Source organism: Haemaphysalis longicornis, unplaced genomic scaffold (genome assembly GCF_048455015.1).
Source record: "Haemaphysalis longicornis isolate Haplotype H1 unplaced genomic scaffold, Haemaphysalis longicornis Haplotype H1 scaffold_2, whole genome shotgun sequence".
Classification (NCBI taxonomy): Eukaryota; Metazoa; Arthropoda; class Arachnida; order Ixodida; family Ixodidae; genus Haemaphysalis; species Haemaphysalis longicornis.
Genome location: NW_027526295.1, coordinates 7,146,296 through 7,165,819, shown reverse-complemented (window position 1 = coordinate 7,165,819; position 19,524 = coordinate 7,146,296). Strand labels below are relative to the sequence as shown.

The 19,524-nt window shown below is 46.3% G+C and overlaps 1 protein-coding gene across 1 annotated transcript in view; it reads left to right on the top strand.

Annotated features, from left to right (window-relative positions):
* LOC144166958 (uncharacterized) overlaps positions 1-19,221 on the top strand; it is a 53,654-nt gene extending 34,433 nt beyond the window's left edge. The window contains exon 3 of the mRNA XM_077696392.1: positions 16,835-19,221. Within this exon, the coding sequence (XP_077552518.1) occupies positions 16,835-19,072 (2,238 nt within the window). The 3' untranslated portion in view covers positions 19,073-19,221. The remainder of the gene's footprint in view (positions 1-16,834) is intronic.
* The last annotated feature ends 303 nt before the right edge of the window (positions 19,222-19,524 follow it).

Below are 19,524 nucleotides of genomic sequence, written 5' to 3'. Positions count from 1 at the left end.
CCTACGCAGTGCATGGACGCCCTCCGCGTACCCGCAGACGCCCAAATGTCATGCGCTTTTCCCCCATATTTGGAGCTTCCCTCACTCATGCCTGTACCGTAAAAAGCGTGTTCGCACCAGGCCAAGGGTCTGTTCATTATAGCCTGTGCCCACTGCCCGCAAGCAGTCGGTGCTTATGGCAACAGCACGCCAACGAGAACTCCCTAGCGCGCCAGTGCCGGCCTGCGCGCGTTCTGTGAACTAGTTCGTGGAGCCATGAACGTTGCGGCCCAAAAAAAGGTGAACTCAATGTAGAAAACATCGGACAGAAAACGAACAAAAAAAAAACACGTACCCGTGTGGACTCGAACTCGTGACTTGCAAAACACTAGCGACGATATACCCAGCGCCCCAGAAAACCCAGCCACGGGACGGGCTACGCCGACCTTGGTAAAATATGGTATATATTGTACAACAAGTTTACACTTTTATTTAGTTTTGGCATTTCAAGCAGCTTAGGTGACTATTTGTTGTACTGAGCTCGTGCAGTAAGCGTCGCCCGAGTTTCCACAGTAGCTCACGTCTAGCAATTGCATTTCGTAGACGGAAAAGCGTTCGCAGATGCGTAGTCGTGCTGCTGACCGCTGTGCTTGTTCGCCCAGCGCAAGAAAGTGCTTCCCGCACCCTATTTTTACGCTGTACGGTAAAAATATCAGTTGATTTTATTTCCTTAGCACCTATATTGACTTCGCTGACTCTTCTCCCGCCTTCAAGAGGCCTTATATTTTCCTACTGGCGTACCAGTCAGCGAAGCGTCGCGTGTGCGCTTGTGCAGCGCTTGTGTGAAGCGACCTTGACTTGGAGCTAGATACAGAGTACAAACTAACAAAGTAAAGAAATGCCCATTCTTCCATTCACAAACGTGTCCTGGCTTCGTTTCAACTGAGCGAACGAATTGCGACGACCCGTCGGCGGCCGGCGGACGAAACGCTGGGCCGACTGACTCTGTCTGAAGGCCGGGGAGCCGTGCAGTAGCGCAGCCAGTTGCGAGCTCGGCTCCTCTCGACGTCACACGAAAACGCCGCAGAAAATGGGCGAGCGTAAAGAGAGGAGGACAACATTTTCGAATTAATTTTTCTACTAAATAAAATCACGTAAACGCGCCCAGAGTGGTCGTAGCATGGCCTGGGGACTCCGGACTACAATTTCCGCAAGTAATCCCGCAATGTTTACATATCATTTCAGTGTCCCTTTAATTCCCCGCAGCTTTCGAGGCGCAAGAACCTAACTCCGTCGGAACAAGGTACCCTGAATAGCCTATCAGCCAGAACCTACATAGTCATAAACCCAGCCGACAATGGTGGTAGCGTATTTGTTTTACCAATGGGAAAATACAAATACGAAGCAGCATAACAACCCTTGCCACTACAAGCCCTTAGATTAGAGTATACTAGAGGTTCTAGAGTGGCCCGAGCAGCGGCCTGTCCCATTGCTCCACCGGGTCGACTTTCGCGCACAAAATAAAACCGGTATAGCGGCGGCGCTGCTGTCGTCAACAACTGAACAGCCGGCGCTCCCCGGCACCAGCTCTCAGCCTGCGCGCGGAAAAATTTGCGTTGCTCGCTGCGGTGTTTTGCGCTTGCGAAGCTGATTTATTTTGAATTATGAGGTTTAGCGCGCTGGCGCTCCACAGGCGATGAGGCAAGGGGTACTGGAGGGCTCCGGATTAATTTTGACCACCTGGGGATCTTTAAAAGAGCCATGAAGAGAAAATTCAAGTTGGTTTTATTCGATAGATTTCGTGTTTTATAGTGCCCCCAGCGCTTGCCCGGATACAAACGGTGCTTTATTCACTGAGAAATTAAACAATTTAGGTTAAAATTTTGATTTTCCCGCTCAATCGTGCGTTTTCGTGCTCCCAAGTGACATCACGGGAACCGACCGCTCTGCAGGCTAGAGTACCTTCATTCACGCATCCGCCGTACAGGGTAGAGACACGTAACGCTGGCGCCGCCATTTTCGGTTGCTCGCTCGCCGCCGAAGCAAGTCATTGTGTCAAAACCGCGCTAAAATTATCGCCGCAACGCGGTTTACTGAAGAAGTTTGAATCATATTGTCTGTTTCGCGTTGCTAGGTCTCGTGGGAAACGAAAAGAATAACGCGTTGAGCCCGTTGGCCCAATTGCGGCGGCACGGGACCGTTCAAAGGTTGTCTCCACCCTGTACAGCGGTGTTGGTTTGTTCCCGCGTTTCTTTACGTTCCGTAACCTAGATGGCGCCACCATACCGTGGCAAGCGTTTGGTTTGTTTTTGCCCGCATTTAAACCTGGCTTGTTTTTTTTCTGGGAGAAAATATTCGTTCCCTGAAACAGTACTCGCTCGACAAATGGGGTCACGTCAGACACCGTTGCTTGCGTCAATCGGCCAGTGTCGTCTGAGACAACCCCAAGCCCCGTAGTGCTGTGCAGCTAAACCAAAGCATGCTGTGCGCAGTACGAACAGCAGAACGCATCAGTACTTCTATGTTTACATGTGCTTTCGTAACTTCCACTGTTTGTCCCATCATTCTTATTGCTTTGTAAAGAATGTGCCCTAAATTTAAGCGCAAATCGCTCGTTCGTCTAGGTTGTAAGTTCTACCTAATTAGCGTCTGCTTCTGCCAGCCTCCGCCAATCGCAGAGCTTAGCCCATGTGACGACATAGGTTCTGTTGCGGGAAATGAGCTGGTGGGTCGCATGACCATCCCCGTTTTTCCTAATTATGTAGCTTATTTGAGCGAAGTTTACGTTAAAAGTGGTGTCAGTATGATTCTAACGACACAATCTTTTGAATGAACCAAACTTGTGTTTTCTCTTCATGGCTCCTTTAACGTGTGCCGAAATCTCGAAGACGCGGGCGTTTTTCGCTTTTATCCTCCATCACAAAAGCGGCCGCCGCGGCAGGGAATCGAACCTGCGCCTTTGGTCAGCTGATTTAGAAAGTAGACGCAGAAACGTTATGACTCCGCTTGAGCAAACTTTAAACTAGTGCGACCCGACATAAAACGACATAGAATTATCGACCCCCACCCCCCCTCACCCCTAACGATACGTTCTCATTTTTTATGCGTTTTCTGAAAACGTTATTTGTTGATATGCAGGCAGTAATCTCTCGTTCACTCAAAGTCGTAAAATTAGCTGAAAATGTTGAGATAAGCGTGTAGTTTCGAGTTAAGCCTAATGCAGAAAATTTGTAGCGAGGTCCCTGAAATAACAGGTAGTGCTGCTAGCAAAAACACTATTGCACAGGGGAGATTTCGTAATAAAGGCAAAATAATTTGCAGGAAAAAGAAAGTTATTATTCCAGAAGAAAGAACTGAATATGAACATCTTCGACAGAACTCTGTCTGGTTGGGTTAAACTTAAGAGGCAAATACACCAACCAAGGGCGTTTATTCAAAGCGATCCCAACGTTTCGGAGCCAACTCGGCTCCTTCATCAGGGGTGACTATGTACGACAAGAAGCAGCGGTTATATAGGTGTCTTCTTCTTTTTCTTTTTTCTTACTGGATTCTTGCCCTTGCGCGTCGGAGGCCGTGGGCGTAGATGGTGGGAAGGGCTCCGAGGGATCTGTTCAGGCCTTGCCGGTTTCCTTGTATGTGCCAGGACTCGAGCAGTAATCTTTGTGAGTAATTCGTTTCGGTGCCAATCACCTGCGCGCCGTCAAAGTTAATCCGGTGGTCAGCTTTTTCGCAGTGCTCGGTCAATGCACTGCGCTGAGTGTCGCACTTGCGAACGTCGTTTTTGTGTTGGCGGAGGCGTTCCGGGAAGTTCATGGTCTCCCCAACATAACTAGCGGGGCATTGTGCGCAAGCAATTTTGCAGACCATTTTTCTTTTGGCGGCTGCTCTTTAGGTCGAGGTATGAGCCGTCCAAGAGCTGACACTGGCTTGTGGGAGATGACTGGATCTTCGCAATGGATCTTCGCAAGGAAGGCATTGTCATCTCCCACAAGCCAGTGTCAACTCTTGGACGGCTCATACCTCGACCTAAAGAGCGGCCGCCAAAAGAAAAATTTCAAGGGGTCGTCTACAAAATTGCTTGCGCACAATGCCCCGCTAGTTATGTTGGGGAGACCATGAACTCCCCGGAACGCCTCCGCCAACACAAAAACGACGTTCGCAAGTCCAACACTCAGCGCAGTGCATTGGCCGAGCACTGCGAAAATGCTGACCACCGGATTAACTTTGACGGCGCGCAGGTGATTGGCACCGAAACGAATTACTCACAAAGATTACTGCTCGAGTCCTGGCACATACAAGGAAACCGGCAAGGCCTGAACAGATCCCTCGGAGCCCTTCCCACCATCTACGCCCACGGCCTCCGACGCGCAAGGGCAAGAATCCAGTAAGAAAAAAGAAAAAGAAGAAGACACCTATATAAACGCTGCTTCTTGTCGTACATAGTCACCCCTGATGAAGGAGCCGAGTTGGCTCCGAAACGTTGGGATCGCTTTAAATAAACGCCCTTGGTTGGTGTATTTGCCTCTTAAGAAGAAAGAACTGTGTTGCGCTCGGCTGTTTCGCGTTCGCATCTGCATCCCAGAATAGCGCACCCGAGAATTCTCAATGCATCGCATGCATTGGTGGTCGCCACCGCTACATTCTACCTTGTTACAAAGCAGACGCAGCATGTATGTTGTTTCTGCCGTTGTAGGCACTTCTGGAGGCTCCTTCCCGTCCGCATGATCCGCTGCGTCGTCCACAGCTATCTTAATGATGTACGCGCCAGAAAGCATTAATTCCGGTAACGGGGAAGCGTAGTCCGCGTAAACTTGCACTTCACGACCGCGTTCGGCGAGTAGTGGGAGTAATCATTCGAACGGGGACCTTATCAGCTGCCTGCAGTGGACTTTGCCTTGTGTCCTCTCTGCCAGTATTTCGAGACATCCGTGGTCCTCCGAAAAAACGTTTCGAGATAAAGCGGGCAAATGTGTAGTGCCTATGGGAGGTAAACACACGGTGAGAAAAAGTTTCGAGAAGATATTTTGAGATACAGCAGAGTTCGAGTTGAAGAGGGATAAATGTGACGGACAGGCACCAGGAATGTTTTTCCCTTCCCCTTCTCGACTTTGGGCATGAAGCAAAAGCGGCGGGGCGCCCATTTTATAGGCTGCAAAAAGTTTACTGTTTTTTTACGTTCCTATTTGGAACGAAAACACCAAAAGCCTTCTTCTGGGATACCCCTACCGTTGATGCTTGTACTGTTGTTAGTGGGCTTTCTTATTTTATTAACCTGCTATGTCGCATGGTAAGGAAGTGTGCACTGAAAACGAAGTGCAAAGTCTGCAGGACCAATCCTGCTTGCCAGGGGAAGATACCGCTGTGTTTACTACCTCTTGTAATTTGGGGGGATTTCTGAAGCCATCCGCGCATTTTTCAAAGTTTATTAGCTATCTCTAGGACGTTTTTGCCAGTTGCTTCAGCGACAAGGAGCTCCCTCATGACAGTGTTATGGATGTGCTGCAGCCCTTATTCGCAACAAACACCTTAACGGCGTTGGTTGCGACCAGCACATGAGACCTTGACAGCAAATTTGGTTTGGTTCTGTGTACATTGTGAGACGGATTTATGTCTATATAAAATGTTTAAACAAGTTCCGTTATTACATGCGATGGTGGGAGCAACACCTTAAACTTAGCCGTCGCTAATGATCGAGGGCGAGTTATGAAAATGCGTTGGCCAAAAATGTCAATTTAAATCACCATGTTAGCGTTATTTCTAAACTTTTACCTGTGGAGTCTTTGTGCATGATTTCCCGCGTTACATTTCATTTGCTGGGCTATTGAAAATAAAAAACAAATATGTATTTTGTTCCAGTTCCGTTTATTTGAACCTCCATGTTAGCGTTTTTGCAGCTTTATCTCTATAGTAGACGTGTTATATTTATTTTTTTTTTCACTGTCAATATATTTTCTGATCTATGTTTCGCATTTGTTTTATGTGCGTGTAATTGTACTCTCAGGATACTTGTGATTTAAATTTGTGTTAATTTATTTCAACTCCTTTCTTGATCGAATCAGGTGAAAGGTGGTGCGAATAATAGAACGTTGCGGGAATAGTTCTATGAAAGACGGTCACTGAGACAACTGAGCTAACCACTGGGCTAACCCCTTTTTAGTTAAAAAGATATTTCGCTTGCGCGTGTCATTTTCTGTTCGGCCACCATGGTGACCCGTAATTATTACAAGTGGGTCACTGGTTAAATACTGCTATAATAACTACTCACGCAATAAAAAACAAACGCAACTTATGACATTAACCCACATAACTGCAGTCCGAGCGTAAATTGCAAGACAATAACTAAGAAATTCTTCTGAGAAGCTATCATCCGAGTCCTCATATTTTTCGTGTCATGTCCATCAAGCAGCGCAATAAGGACACAATCATAACGCAGTCATGAACTGGTTCATATTAGGCAGTTCAACGCAAAATACTTTTTATGGGAAATTGGAATAGCGAAAATGTCGCTGCAATTACTTTATTTACAATCCGTTACGAATGCTGCACCGAAGGAAAATCCGTAATTTCCCTGGTCACTCGAACGGGAAAGGCAAAACTAACGCAAAATGAGCTGCAGCGTTTATTTTTCATTTCGTTACCCACAGTCCACTGTAAATACAGCTCATTTCAGCAATTGGACGACCCGCAGAACAAATTTCCAGCGCTCCGCGCGTAAACCGTTTCCTGGCTCGGCTGGGCGCGCGGCCGTGCGCGCCGCCAGCCGCCGCTTTCGCTTTCAGTGGTCGTTGACTACAGCGCCGCCGCTATTTTCTGCGCGAAACAAGCACCTCTCCGGGCGGCCGGTCGGGCCACTCTAAAACTTCTAGTACACTCTAGTCGTAGAGTTCCTCATAGGGAGGCGAAGTTAAAGTTGGCCGGGCGAGGGCAGCGCTGTACTCTCCCCTCCGCGGGAGTACGCGGGGGCTGCCGCCGTTTTGGCACGTGCTTTTTTCGCTGCGCGCGTGCTGCATTTTTCGCGCTAGGAAGAGGGCTGGGTAAAATTTTCTTTTGATTTGTGAAACCATACGCGTCAGCACGTGTCCGGCAAGTTCGGTTTAAACGTAGAGTAGTTACTGAGTTCATTTTTGTCGACGTTTGTCTTGTCGTCTGCTACAGACCCGCCGCTCGACCGGCAGACTGCTCCGACGATTTTAATGGGGGAAACGCGTTGTTCGGCGGTCGCCGGCTGCTGTCTCTTCGTCTGCAAGGCGATAGCTGTTCAGCTTGTCACAGAGTACTTTTCCCTTCTTTGTTACTCCCTTCGCGTGCTCGCGCTTCGGACATCCAGATTTTCTGTACTGCAGCAACACTGAAGCTTGCAAGAAATGTAAGACTGTTTATGGTAATAGGTTATTTCATACTCTTGAAACAATCAGCTGCATCTTATAAAAACGCACGAGAAAGACACACGATAATTAAGGGGTGCGCTGACAGCGCCGCATTTCCATTTTTCTTGTCCTGTAGAAATGTAGAAAGTGTTTCATGAACAGTGAATTCTTTTCTTGTGAGTGCTTTGGAACGCACTAATGAAGCTACGATGTTTTTCTATCCCGTCGCGACGATGTGTGGCAGCTTTTTCATGGTTCAGTTTATTCAAACTAATATTTGGTGGTGGTGTGCTTTCTTGCGCGGGAGCGACATTGTTTGACTTGTATCTGTATCTGTTTATTCACAGGCCACCCTCCCTCCATCCGTGTGAGCAAAAAAGTTTGAGGTAATAACTAAATAAATAAAAAATAAAACCCTTACCGAAGCCCATCGAGCCCAAAAATTTAAGGTGAAAGGTTACCACAGAAACAAGCGTTAGGAGTGCGTGAAAAATTATGCACCCTTCCCTTCAACGACGACGACGGTTGATCACGTGACGGATTCTTTGGTTGCGGTCTAAGAACCTTGCACCCCTCTTTAAATCCAAACCTCTTCGACCATCGACAATGCCGAAATGGAGCAATGGGATGACGAGACGTACCCAAATCAATTCCTTCACCGACTATCATTCTTCCCCCACTTCATTCATCATCACCATCATCAGAGGGTGTTTTCGCGTTAGAGATGCCATCAGTGAAAACACTGAAGCTGCTCTTTAAAAAGCCGGGTGGGAGAGATTTCAGCTCGAACAGCGAGTCGAGCCTGGGATGGTTCATGGGAAACGGGGCCAGGAGCTTTTTTCTTTTCTTGGGGGATTTTACATACACACAGCAGCAATAATACAATGCACAGCGCCACCATCCGGATATGTCGCCGGACTTCGGCATACGCACAAAAGCAACAACGCTAAGCGGTGCAACGTGAAAAACAAAACGCAGAGTGCCACCATCCGGGTCCCCATCATTCTCACTGGTTCTACACGTGCAACCCAATCAGCTACGAAGCCTCAAATTTTAATCACCTCAATACACAGCGTCACACTCTCGCGGAGCATCTCCCTCGCAGGCCTAGCTTCCATTTCGCCATGCAGCCATGGGCCACGCGTGCTCTCCACATACTACGGAGACCCAGGAGCATATGTATATCGTACGCGACTCCATCCTCATGTTCGATAGGGAGGTAACGAGTGCCGTGTTGGTCTAATGGAAAGTCTTTATGCAGAGTTCGCCTGTAATACATCCCAGAAGTGTACCGCCATTCAGCAGTGTATGAGCACATGATCAATGCTTTCTGGATGCTTACATATTTTGCAATCCGCGCCCCACAATACCTGTAAACCCTTGTTGTGTAGCGACGTTTTCACTTCTTGGTATGGTGCTTCAAAAAAAGGCATTTGCCCCGGCGGGAAGAGGCATTTCTTTTACTCTTTTTAGTACATTTTTCTTTGGGCTTTCAGAGTGCGAAACTCGGTACCGCGGTGCAGGGAAGTGTATATCGCATACATCGTCATACAGTCCCCTTCAAGAGACTGTACTCAGGTATTCCGAGGAGAAGCGAGACGACAAGAGTCTCATTTATAACATTATCTCTCTATAATAGCCAAAGATTCCTCCCTGCACGCGACATGATGACACCACGAACTGCGGCACTGCTTCTCATAAGCGCATTTGGGACCAGGAGTAATGGAAGGTCGATAACTCGATAGCGGTTGAAGATATGGAAATTATAGGCAAAGGACGAATTCCTGCAGCACTGCGTGGCAGCCGTAGGTTCTGGCGATCTATTCGCTGTGCAGTGAAAATAACTGATCTTGTTGTGCAGTGAAAGCTTCTAAATTCGAAACTTAATCATTGGAATTTATAGATAATTTGAACTTTAATTTGATAATTTGAAGATAATCCGGCCAAGGTTCATGGAAGTCAACGTATAACGAAACTCGTTAATTTGAATGCGAGTGTGTTCGGCGACGGGTACTTAGGGCCACGCACAACGCAAGAAACGCACCCGTCGCCAATGTACACGGGGGCGTTGCCTCTGTAGAGGTAGAACGCAAAATTAGGCAAAACTTGCAAGAAGTGCATAACCTGCCGATGCCAGTGAGCACAGCAGGAGCAAAGCGGCCACGTGCTGCGGAAGTCATGGCTGCATTGGAAGCCGTCCGACTCTTCTTCAATCTTGAAGTAGGCAAAGACAAGATCTGTCTCCACATTCGCTCCTAGGAGAAAAGTGCTGGCTGTCGCCCTCAAGGACAAACTGCAGTGACGAACTCTTTCAAGCATTACGTGTTGACATGCCCTACTGCTTTCCATTTCCAATTTACTGTTTTCGATGACTTTCGCTAGTTCAAACTTTCGTGAATTTGAACTAAGACGCTTTCCCCTTGCGGATCGAATCCACGAGCTGTTCTGAATATGTATAAGACATGGAAGAATTTCCTCGTTAGAAAGAACCTTCGCTTCATTTTTAGGTAAAGGTATCGTGGCCATACCCCCCCCCCCTTCCCCCCCGCCGATGGAAGTTACGAGAGGTCATCGCGCTCTCGCTCACTATAATCTGCACCCTCCTGCCAACTTTAAACGTAGGGCCCGCCTGCAGTATTTCTAGGTGTTCATCCTTTGTTCGTATACAATGAAGCAGCTCGTAAAAACTACAGTGCACACTTACGATTTTAGAGCAGTACGCTATGGACGACTGGTGCGGACTGCGAGTAAGAACCGAAGCAGAGCATGAACGAATGCGTTACTTGGAGATGTAAGAAAAGCCTGTCATGCCAGCACTTGAGCAAAAGCGTGAATCGACTTTGGAGGAGGTTTGCTGACCTAGTTTCAGGCTAGCAGCAGACGTAGGGCGCTCACCGCTGCCTTTCAAATGGACTTAACGGGCACAAAGTTTTTTCTACCGCAAAGGGCAGTGCAGCAGCAAACTAAGATTGTAATTTGTTGTAGAACTTTTGGGTACAAAAGCGTTCAGTGGTGCCCGTTCCCACCCCCTCCCCTCTCCCTATAGCGCGAAAGGTTTTTCCTGTCGTGTGGGTCGCTACAACGTAGCATAAAATATGTTCGATCAGCTTTGCTATACATGAAATGGCACATAACAGTAAAGTATGAGTGATCGGTTGTGGAAGCGTTCCGTTTGTAGGAGTGCTTCCGTTGAATTGAATTGAATTGTTGTTTATTATTCCAAACGGTGAGAAATACATACAGATTAGTATACAGACAAGGGTCCCATAGTCAACAGACTGCAACGGGACCCTTGAATAATTAATACAAAATGAAGAATACACAGAAAGCAGCAAAATAAAAAAAGAACAGTAACTAAACGCAATGAACACAGCTTAGGCAGCGCTAAAGTAGAGTAAGAAAATGTGACGAAACCGGTTAAACAAAAATGCAAAAAAAATACGCGTAGCATATTGCTATCACAATACTAATTCAAACAAAGAAAAAAGGTAAAAAGGTTGACAACAAAAAAACACATTAAGTATACACTTGCATTACAACTACAATCAAGCTGAACTAAAAAAAACTTGGGCAACGAAATGAACAGTAACATAGCAATACAGATAATAAAAACAATACATTCATCGATTCAACAAAAACGTTTTCAGCAAGTGTTTGAAGGAAAAGAATGATGATGAAGATTTTACCCATACAAAAATATTGTATGGTCGGCTATAGAAAATCCTTTTTATGGTCGTCTTTAGCTATTTGGCCCAATAATCTTTAGACTTTTCTATGGCTGTCTTTAGCGATTCGTATCGCCATTCCTATGGGTGTCTTTAGCTTCTTCTATAACCGGTTCTACGGCTGTCTTTAGCTATTCTTATCGACATTCCTATGGGTGTCTTTAGGTTCTTCTATAGCCGGTTGTATGGTTGTCTTTAGCTATTCGTATTAAAATCCCTATGGGTGTCTTTAGCTGCTTCTATAGCCCGTTCTATGGCTGTCTTAGGTCTTCTTTGGATATCGCTATGGCTATAGAAGAATCTAAAGACACCCATAGGAATGTCGATAGGAATGGCTAAAGACAGCCATAGAAATGTCTAAAGATAATTGGGCCAAATAGCTAAAGACAACCATAAGAAGGTTTGTCAATAGCCGACCATACAATATTTTTGCATGAGCTGCAGCCAGAAGAGAATCACCACTACTTGAAACACAGCGACAGCAGCAGCCGCTGAGAAATTATTAGCACGCTGCCATGCCGGCATAGAGCCTTGAAGATCTCTAGAACTTGTTCTGTGGCACTTAGGTGCATTCTGTAATATATGCTCCGTGAACACTTCAGCGATATAGGGGGATAGCGAGGTTGCGATTGCAAACACTTCGCCAGTTTTCATTCACAAAAGGCTTAAACACAGGCATTCAAGGAAAGCAAAATCAAGGGGTTTATTCATTCCATTCATCACATAAATGGCTACTATCTACGCTACTTCACCACCAGTAAACAGTTGTTCACATACGCCGATCGAAAAACACAGCACACGCATTCCAACACCCTGGCTCACGCTTAAGTGACTCGCTCGACAGCCACACTACGCGGCACATTCCCCGCGAACGTCCGCCGAGACACAAATACCTACAGGTGCTGGGTAGTCCATAGAAAAGAAAGCACTCAGAAGTCGTTCATTACACTCAGTACTCAACGCACACAGCTGCAAGTTCGGTGGCTAAAATGGAAATGCACTCTCAATAAAACAACGAAGATGGTCGCACACAATGCAATGATAAAAAAAAACGTTTTTCCAAGTTCATTCAATTAGTTCCTAGTAAGTTTTCTCAGTTCGCGAAAAAATTATTTTTGTCACATCACCGCGGCCAAATCTTCACTTCTGTCTACGTTGCAGTGCCCATGTGGTGCAGGGTAGTTTAGAAAAGTATTCGTGAACACCAAAAAAAGTCCTGCATTTCTCGCACTATAGAGTCTCTTCAGTTCGTAAGATCACTCACCCTAGAGTTTTGCGTACGATGAAATTCCTGTCACAGTATCGCAGGTATCCATTTTCGCATGACTTGAAGTTGATGTTGAATTAATCGTAACACTGTCACCGTAAACACCGAAATTCACGACACCAAAAAGCGACATCACACCATCTACACGAGCACATTGCCGTCGAGTCCAAATTCCCAGCACCAGGCAACACGTGCCATGCCCGCGCACATGAACAAGGAGACGAAATGTGGCTGACTGAGTACATCCAGGTATAAGCAGGTCCATCGCGATAGCAAATAGTGCGGAGATACATGCTCATCTTTCGATCTTTTTTTAACTTGTTTGCTGGTAATTTTTTTTTTGGTAAGTACAAGATCGCTTAACGTTTTGTTTTCTTCATCCGAAAAAAGTTGTATCTGTTCTCAGTACTCAGGGAACATTGTCTGTCACTAGCATTGCTGCGCGCAGGAATACTAACACAGCGCGGGCCGCACGGCCGTGTCCTTCGGTACCCATAGCCAAAACCAGTATGTCAAACAAACAAAAGAAAATAAAACAGGAAGCAGGGGTGTCCCTTTACCCTTTCATCGCTTCCCAGAATTTCTTCACCGCGCCTCCTTCGCCCGGCGTGGGTCCTCTCCCCCTTTCTCAATGACTAATCTGAAAGTGGGGTCCGCGGGAGAAAGAATGCGGTTGTTCGCAGCTTCCACCATATTTCTGAGAGAGCGTACCCTGGGCTGCGAAAGTTATTTCCAATCTGCTTCGACGCTGTGAGGGCCGTTTTCAGAGAAGCCCGCTTTTTCACTTGACCGCGGCAGCGAAGGGCCACAGAGGAATAATTCTACGAAATTATACGTCTTTCGGTCAACGTTCATTTGCAAGCTTTGCGGACGCGAAGTATCCAAAGTTGCAACCTGAATTTGAGCGTTAATCAGTAGCTTCTTTTAATTGTACTTTCCCGTATTGTTGGTATAATAAGTACCTAACCTTATTGAACAAATACGTTCATATAACCGGCCGATCAACCTCATCATCGTTATCCAATCTGTGTTGTAGATGTAGCTAGGCAAATCATGAGTATATGAATTTCGCGTCATAAGTCATATTGAAACCAGTAGAATAGGATTTAATGGTTGCTCGAATTATACCTTTATAGGCGAACACTTTTTGATTAGCGGCTGGAAACTTGGAGCCGTATGTTACTATGTAGTTAGTTAAAGAAGTCTTTATGGATGCAGGCTTGTCAGTTCTGCGCCAAACGCTTTCTTAATGCCGGCAAAATGTTGCTTAATTATCACACATCTAAAGGTTTACAGTTATATATTGTACTGTACCCAGCAGCAGAAGCTTTTATGGCTGCCTCACTTTAGCTTTAAAGCAAATTCTCTCCAATAGCTGGCAGAAGACATCCGTATGGTTCCAAGTTTGTAGACTTAGAGCTAAACAACGGCCCATAGCCAGCCAAATGAGCTTTTATGGCTTTCTCTCTATAGCTTTAGGACGAACTCTTTTCAATAGCTGGCAAAAGACAGCTGAATGGCTTGAAGTCTGTAGACTTAGAGCGAAACAACGGCCTATAGCCAGCCGAATGAGCTTTTATGGCTTTCTCTCTATAGCTTTAGGACGAACTCTTTTCAATAGCTGGCAAAAGACAGCTGAATGGTTTTGAGTCTGTAGACTTCAAGCTAAAAAATGGTCTATAGCCAGCCAAAAGAGCTTTGCCGCGGCTGGTCTATAGAACTAAAGTCATACATATTTCTTTAGCTGGCTACAGTTACCTGAATAGCTGTGACTCTATAGACTAAACACATTAGGATGTTCTATAATCGTCTAAAGAGAATTGTATGGTTTACAGTCTTTAGTGCAGGATCTATAAAAACTTCAATAGCTGGCTATAGCCTAATTTATGCCTTTTTATGGGTGACCATAGAGACCCATAGGCGGCCATAGCTCACCATACATTTTTCAATAGACGCCCATAAGACATTTTTGTATGGGTAGTTCTACCGAAAGACTATTCCAGAATGAGATAGCTGAAAAAGCGGATGTCATCTGACCATAGTTAGTATGAACTATGGGTAATAAATAATTTTCGTTGGCGGCAAATCTGGTGGAATTGTTATTTTGTAATAGTTGCCTGTCAATAAATTGGTACGATAAATTATTAACACGCAGCTGAAACAAAAACGTGGCTATGTTGTAATAGAATAAATTTTTGACCGATAAGACATTATTCTGTTGAAGCAAAACACAGGCGTTAGCACGAAATGAGCTGTTAGTAATGATACGAAGAGCCTGATTTTGAATATGTTGTAATGGTGCCAGATGACAATCATAAGTGTTACCCCATGCAACAATACCATATGGGATATGACTATGAACGAAGGCAAAATAAAGAGACATAAGTGCTTGGCGTGAAAAAAATGGGCGGGATTTTATCAGAGCTCGAATGCCAAAAACAGTCTTATTTCTAAGGTGATCAATGTGTTTATGAAATTTCAGATGCGAGTCGATGAACACTCCAAGAAAAAGGACGCTGTCACATGGGGTTATGGTACTCGAACAGAGAGAAATGGTTGGAATATATGACGGGCGCTTCTGGGGTGGTCTAAAAATCACAAATTTAGTTTTTGATGGATTGATTAGTAGGTGGTTGATGAGGCACCAATTCGTTACTTTAACCAAAACAATATTTAGGTTAGACGTAAGATTGGACAAAGATTTATCAGCCGAAGATACTGTGGTGTCGTCAGCATATAGAACACAGTGTGAGGCATTAATGGAATCAGCAAGGTCATTAATATAGATAATAAACAATAAAGGACCTAAAATAGAACCTTGCGGCACACCTTGATTAATCGTTTTAGTCATAGAATACGCATTATTAAGCCAAACACTACCTTCCCTGTTAATAAGAAAATTCTTCAGGAAATTTAAAGCTGGTCCGGTTAATCCATAGGATTCAAGTTTGTGAAACAGAATATCATGATTAATAGTATCAAAAGCTTTAGTAAAATCTAAAAAAACAGATCCAACAAACATACCTAAGTCGAACGATTTTTTAATAAAATCAGTTAAAGACAAAAGTGCAAGATTAGTCGAACTTCCAGAACGAAAACCAAATTGACAGGGCCTAAGAATGTTGAATTTAGTTAGATAGTTATTTAGTTGATTAGCAAACAACTTTTCGATTACTTTACTAAGAGAAGAAAGGGTAGAAATAGGCCGGTAGTTAGATATTAGGTGCTTGTCTCCTTTCTTAAAAACAGGAATAATTTTAGCACGTTTAAGAAAGCTTGGAAAAATGCCGAGAGCGAAAATCTTGTTGATAATGATGGAGAGAGGAAGAGAAACACAATGAGCAACAAGTTTTAGATGATATGCACACACGTTATCTAAACCAGCTGAAGTATTCTTAAGGGTAAGGAGCGTGGCACGAACTTCATCGGGAGTGACAGGAAAAAGATAAAAATTATGTGAAGACCGACACATATTAACATTTGCTACTGATTGGCCTGCTGCAGGGAGATTCGAGAAATAGTCATTAAAAGCATTAGCAATATGATCCGGTTGATGAAAGGTACGACCGTCATGAACAATTTTAGAGAGGGACATTACGTGATGCATTATTTAAGAAATTGTTTAGAAGCTTCCATTGCATTTTTGGATTGTTCTTGAATTTACTGAATTCCTTTTCGTAGTAGAGCCTTTTTGCGTCCTTTAACATAGCATTTAGGATGTTACAATAGTTTTTGTATCGATTAGCAAGAGCTAAATTGAACGGCTTCTTTTTAGTTTTCTTATACATATTTTCCTTTTTACGCATGCATTCTAGTAACTTTTGCGTTACCCACGGGTTACTCGGGTATTTATGCCTTTTTTTACATTTAATTATTTTTGTGTTTAACGAAACAGCCCCTAGAAATAGGTTACAAAACGTCTGCAGCGCTTCATCCGGGTCACTTAAGGAATCAATTACAGAGAAATCAGTTTTTTCTACTGAATCAATGAATTCTTCTTTGTTAAGAACGGAGGTGAAAAAAGAAGGAACAGAGTTTTGTGCGTTAGTGGGAAACGTAAGAAATATCGGGTAATGATCTGAAATATCGCAACTTACTACGCCAGATTCAGGTGACGGAGATATATTAGACAGGGCGTGGTCAAGAAGTGTTTGCGTTACGCATCTTGTGGGATGCAGAATTAAAGATTCGTAACCAAATCCGCTAAAACAATTAGTGTACGCTAAATATGAGTTCGAGGTAGTATCGAGCAAGTTAATATTGATATCTCCTACAATTACCGCGCACTTATTTTCAGCGGATACCTTACTGAATACCGAAGCTAAACCGAGCACGAATTCAGGAATGGAATTCCTGAAGTTCTTTTTCTAGATCACGCTGTTTAGTACTCCATTTGCAATAATTCCTAAATTTGGTGTGCCGTTAAATTTAGACCAAAGGAAAGCGTAGGCTGTTCAAATTTTGGTGTGGCAATTCGGCTGTTTCTGATTGCGCAGGAGAAATCGAGCAAGCTGTGCCTGGGACAGAAGGGCCGCACGTACGACCGATGGATGGCTAACCAAGCGCGTTGCGAGGCCAACCGCGAGAGCCGGAAGACGGGCTACCAGGTTCACATCATCGTGGCCTTCCTGATGCTGCTGGCCGCCATCATCGGGGCGCTGGCTATTCTCAGCGTGTACGGCCGGCGCCGATACATGGCCGTGTTTGTGGAATCGGACGAGTACAACAACACTATGAACAGCCCCTGGTACAAGTACTTCCTCCGCAGCCTCAGTTTTAAGGAGAACCAGAGCGGCGGCGCACAGGAGGCCTTCGGCCTTTGTCGGACACCCGAGTGTCGCAGGGAAGGCGCGTACATAGCCTCCGCCCTCAACTGGTCCATCAACCCGTGCACCGACTTTTACGGCTTTGCCTGTTCGCTGCCCACAGGAAGGCCCGACTTTCACAAAGCCGACGATGTAATCGTCGGGAATGTAAAGAGCGCACTCCTGAAGCTCCTCCGTGAGGATCGGCGTTTTGTTGATAGCCCCGTCGCGAGTGCGAGAAATTTGTGGCTAGAGTGCATGAACGTCACCGCGCTAAGATCTCTGAAAACAAGCGCGTTGGAGGACGTGCTCAGCGCGACAGGTTTGCATGGATGGCCGTACGAATCGGACGGAAGCCACACGGTATCTAGCGTGTGGAATGCTTCCGCGATGATTCTAAGGTACTTTAGCATACCGACGTTCCTCACCATTCATCTGACGAAGGTTTCGCGTACATCAGACGCCGTGGTTGTCTTGGACAAATCCGAAGCGTTTGGAAGTCTGGTGGATTTTGAAAACAACTCTACCGTAAGTGAGCGCTCGCGTTCTCTGCTTGAACTGATGCGTCTCGTCAATGCCCAGGCTCCTCAAGGCCTATCAGATGAGGTTCTTGAGTTCATGCACTATGTTCTCCGTTTGACTCAGTCTTCTTCGTCCAAGGGCAGTGGAGAGCAGGTCAGGAGTCTTGGAGATTTGAGTCTGTTCCAGCCTTTCGTTATAGGTGCCCTCAATGGTGTCCTGGATAACGTTACAGGAGATCCGGTTCTACTCCTGCAGTCGTCAGACTACATTACGGACCTCATAGAGGCTATTCGCCTCACTCCGCCCCATGTCAGTCTGAACTATTTGGGCTACATGCTCCTCGACCACCTAAGGCCGTTCATACTTCCGAGCTCGTGGAACGCGACTAACCGTGGACACATGTGTCTCGAAGCCGTGGACAGGGCTCTGCCGCGCATGGTCCACTACATGGCCTACATGCAGTTCAAGAGCACCCTGGAGAACGTCGCCGTGCGAAACATTATCGACGACTTGAAGCACGAGCTCATGACAGCCATCGCCAAGACGTCGTGGCTCGACGTGACGACCAAGTCGCAGATGCTGAAGCGACTCACCGAGATTCAGGTGCACGCCTTTTTCCCGCACTGGATGAGCAACACGCAGATCGTGCGCGACTTGTTCGCCGACACGCCCAACGTGCTGCCCGGCCTGGGGCTCCGTTCGTACCAGCAGATACGCGCTCACGCGTTCCGTACCTCGCTGGTTGACCACTTCGACAAGAACGATTTCTGGAAGGGGAGTGTGTTCGACACAGACTGTTCGGTCGACCCCGAGTTCAACAACGTCTACTTCCCCGTGGCGCTCCTCAACGTGACAGGTCGCACGACGCAATTCTTCTTGCTGTTCCAGATTCCGCGCATTGGCACACGCTTGGTGCGATGCTTGCTGCTCGTGCTTCTCGACGGCGGCGGCGGCCAGGAGCACTCGTCTTGGTGGTCGCCTGTGGCCCGACAGGGCTACGAAACACGCAGGCACTGCTTTGGAATGCAGCGGCCGGACGTTTGCGACGACGCCATGGGCCACAGCCGTGCGCTGCTCTACGACGTCGTCGAGAGCGCAACACTGGCGCCCGTGATGAGGCTCTACAGGATGTACATTACATCTCGAAGCCGACACAGGACGGACTATCGCTTTCAGAATGCCGAGGGCGTCTCGACGAACCAGCTGTTTTACGTGTACCACGCGCTGAACCTCTGCGAGCCAGACGCCGCCCAGCACCCATCCCTCGCGGCTGCCACCGGAATGTGCAAACAAACTCCTAGGAGGCGCGTCAACGGCCCGCTTATGAACGACCGCGAGTTCGAGAAGATATTCGGCTGCAGCTCGGGCACGAACATGAATCCAACTAGCAAATGCGCTTTTTGGTAGATCCTCTTTGTTGTTTCCCCAAAACGTTGCTTCCAACGTGCAAAATACACATTTTCCGCCATTACATTTGTTTGCGCGTCTGCATTTACGGCCCTTATTAAAGAGCTTGAACTCAGTACGGCAGACGTTTTCTTACAAAAGACAGCTATTTCAGCGATTCTGTCGTAACTTACATCTCCTGCATGACTCTGTAAAGCTGGGCGCCAGATTGATGTTTTAAGTGCGAATGCACTTCTTAAGCGAGCCTGAATCGTCCGCCGCCGTAGTCCGCATAGCAACAGCTGCGGGTGCGCGCGCTCCTCGTCTTCCCTAGCAACGGGGGGAGATGGGCGCGCGCTGCCTGGCCAGGAGTGGGGGATTGGCCAGGAATCGGGCGTGAGAAGGGCTAATGCACCCGCTTAAAGGAGTACTGACACGAAATTTCAAAGCTGAGATCCGCTCTAGCAATCAAG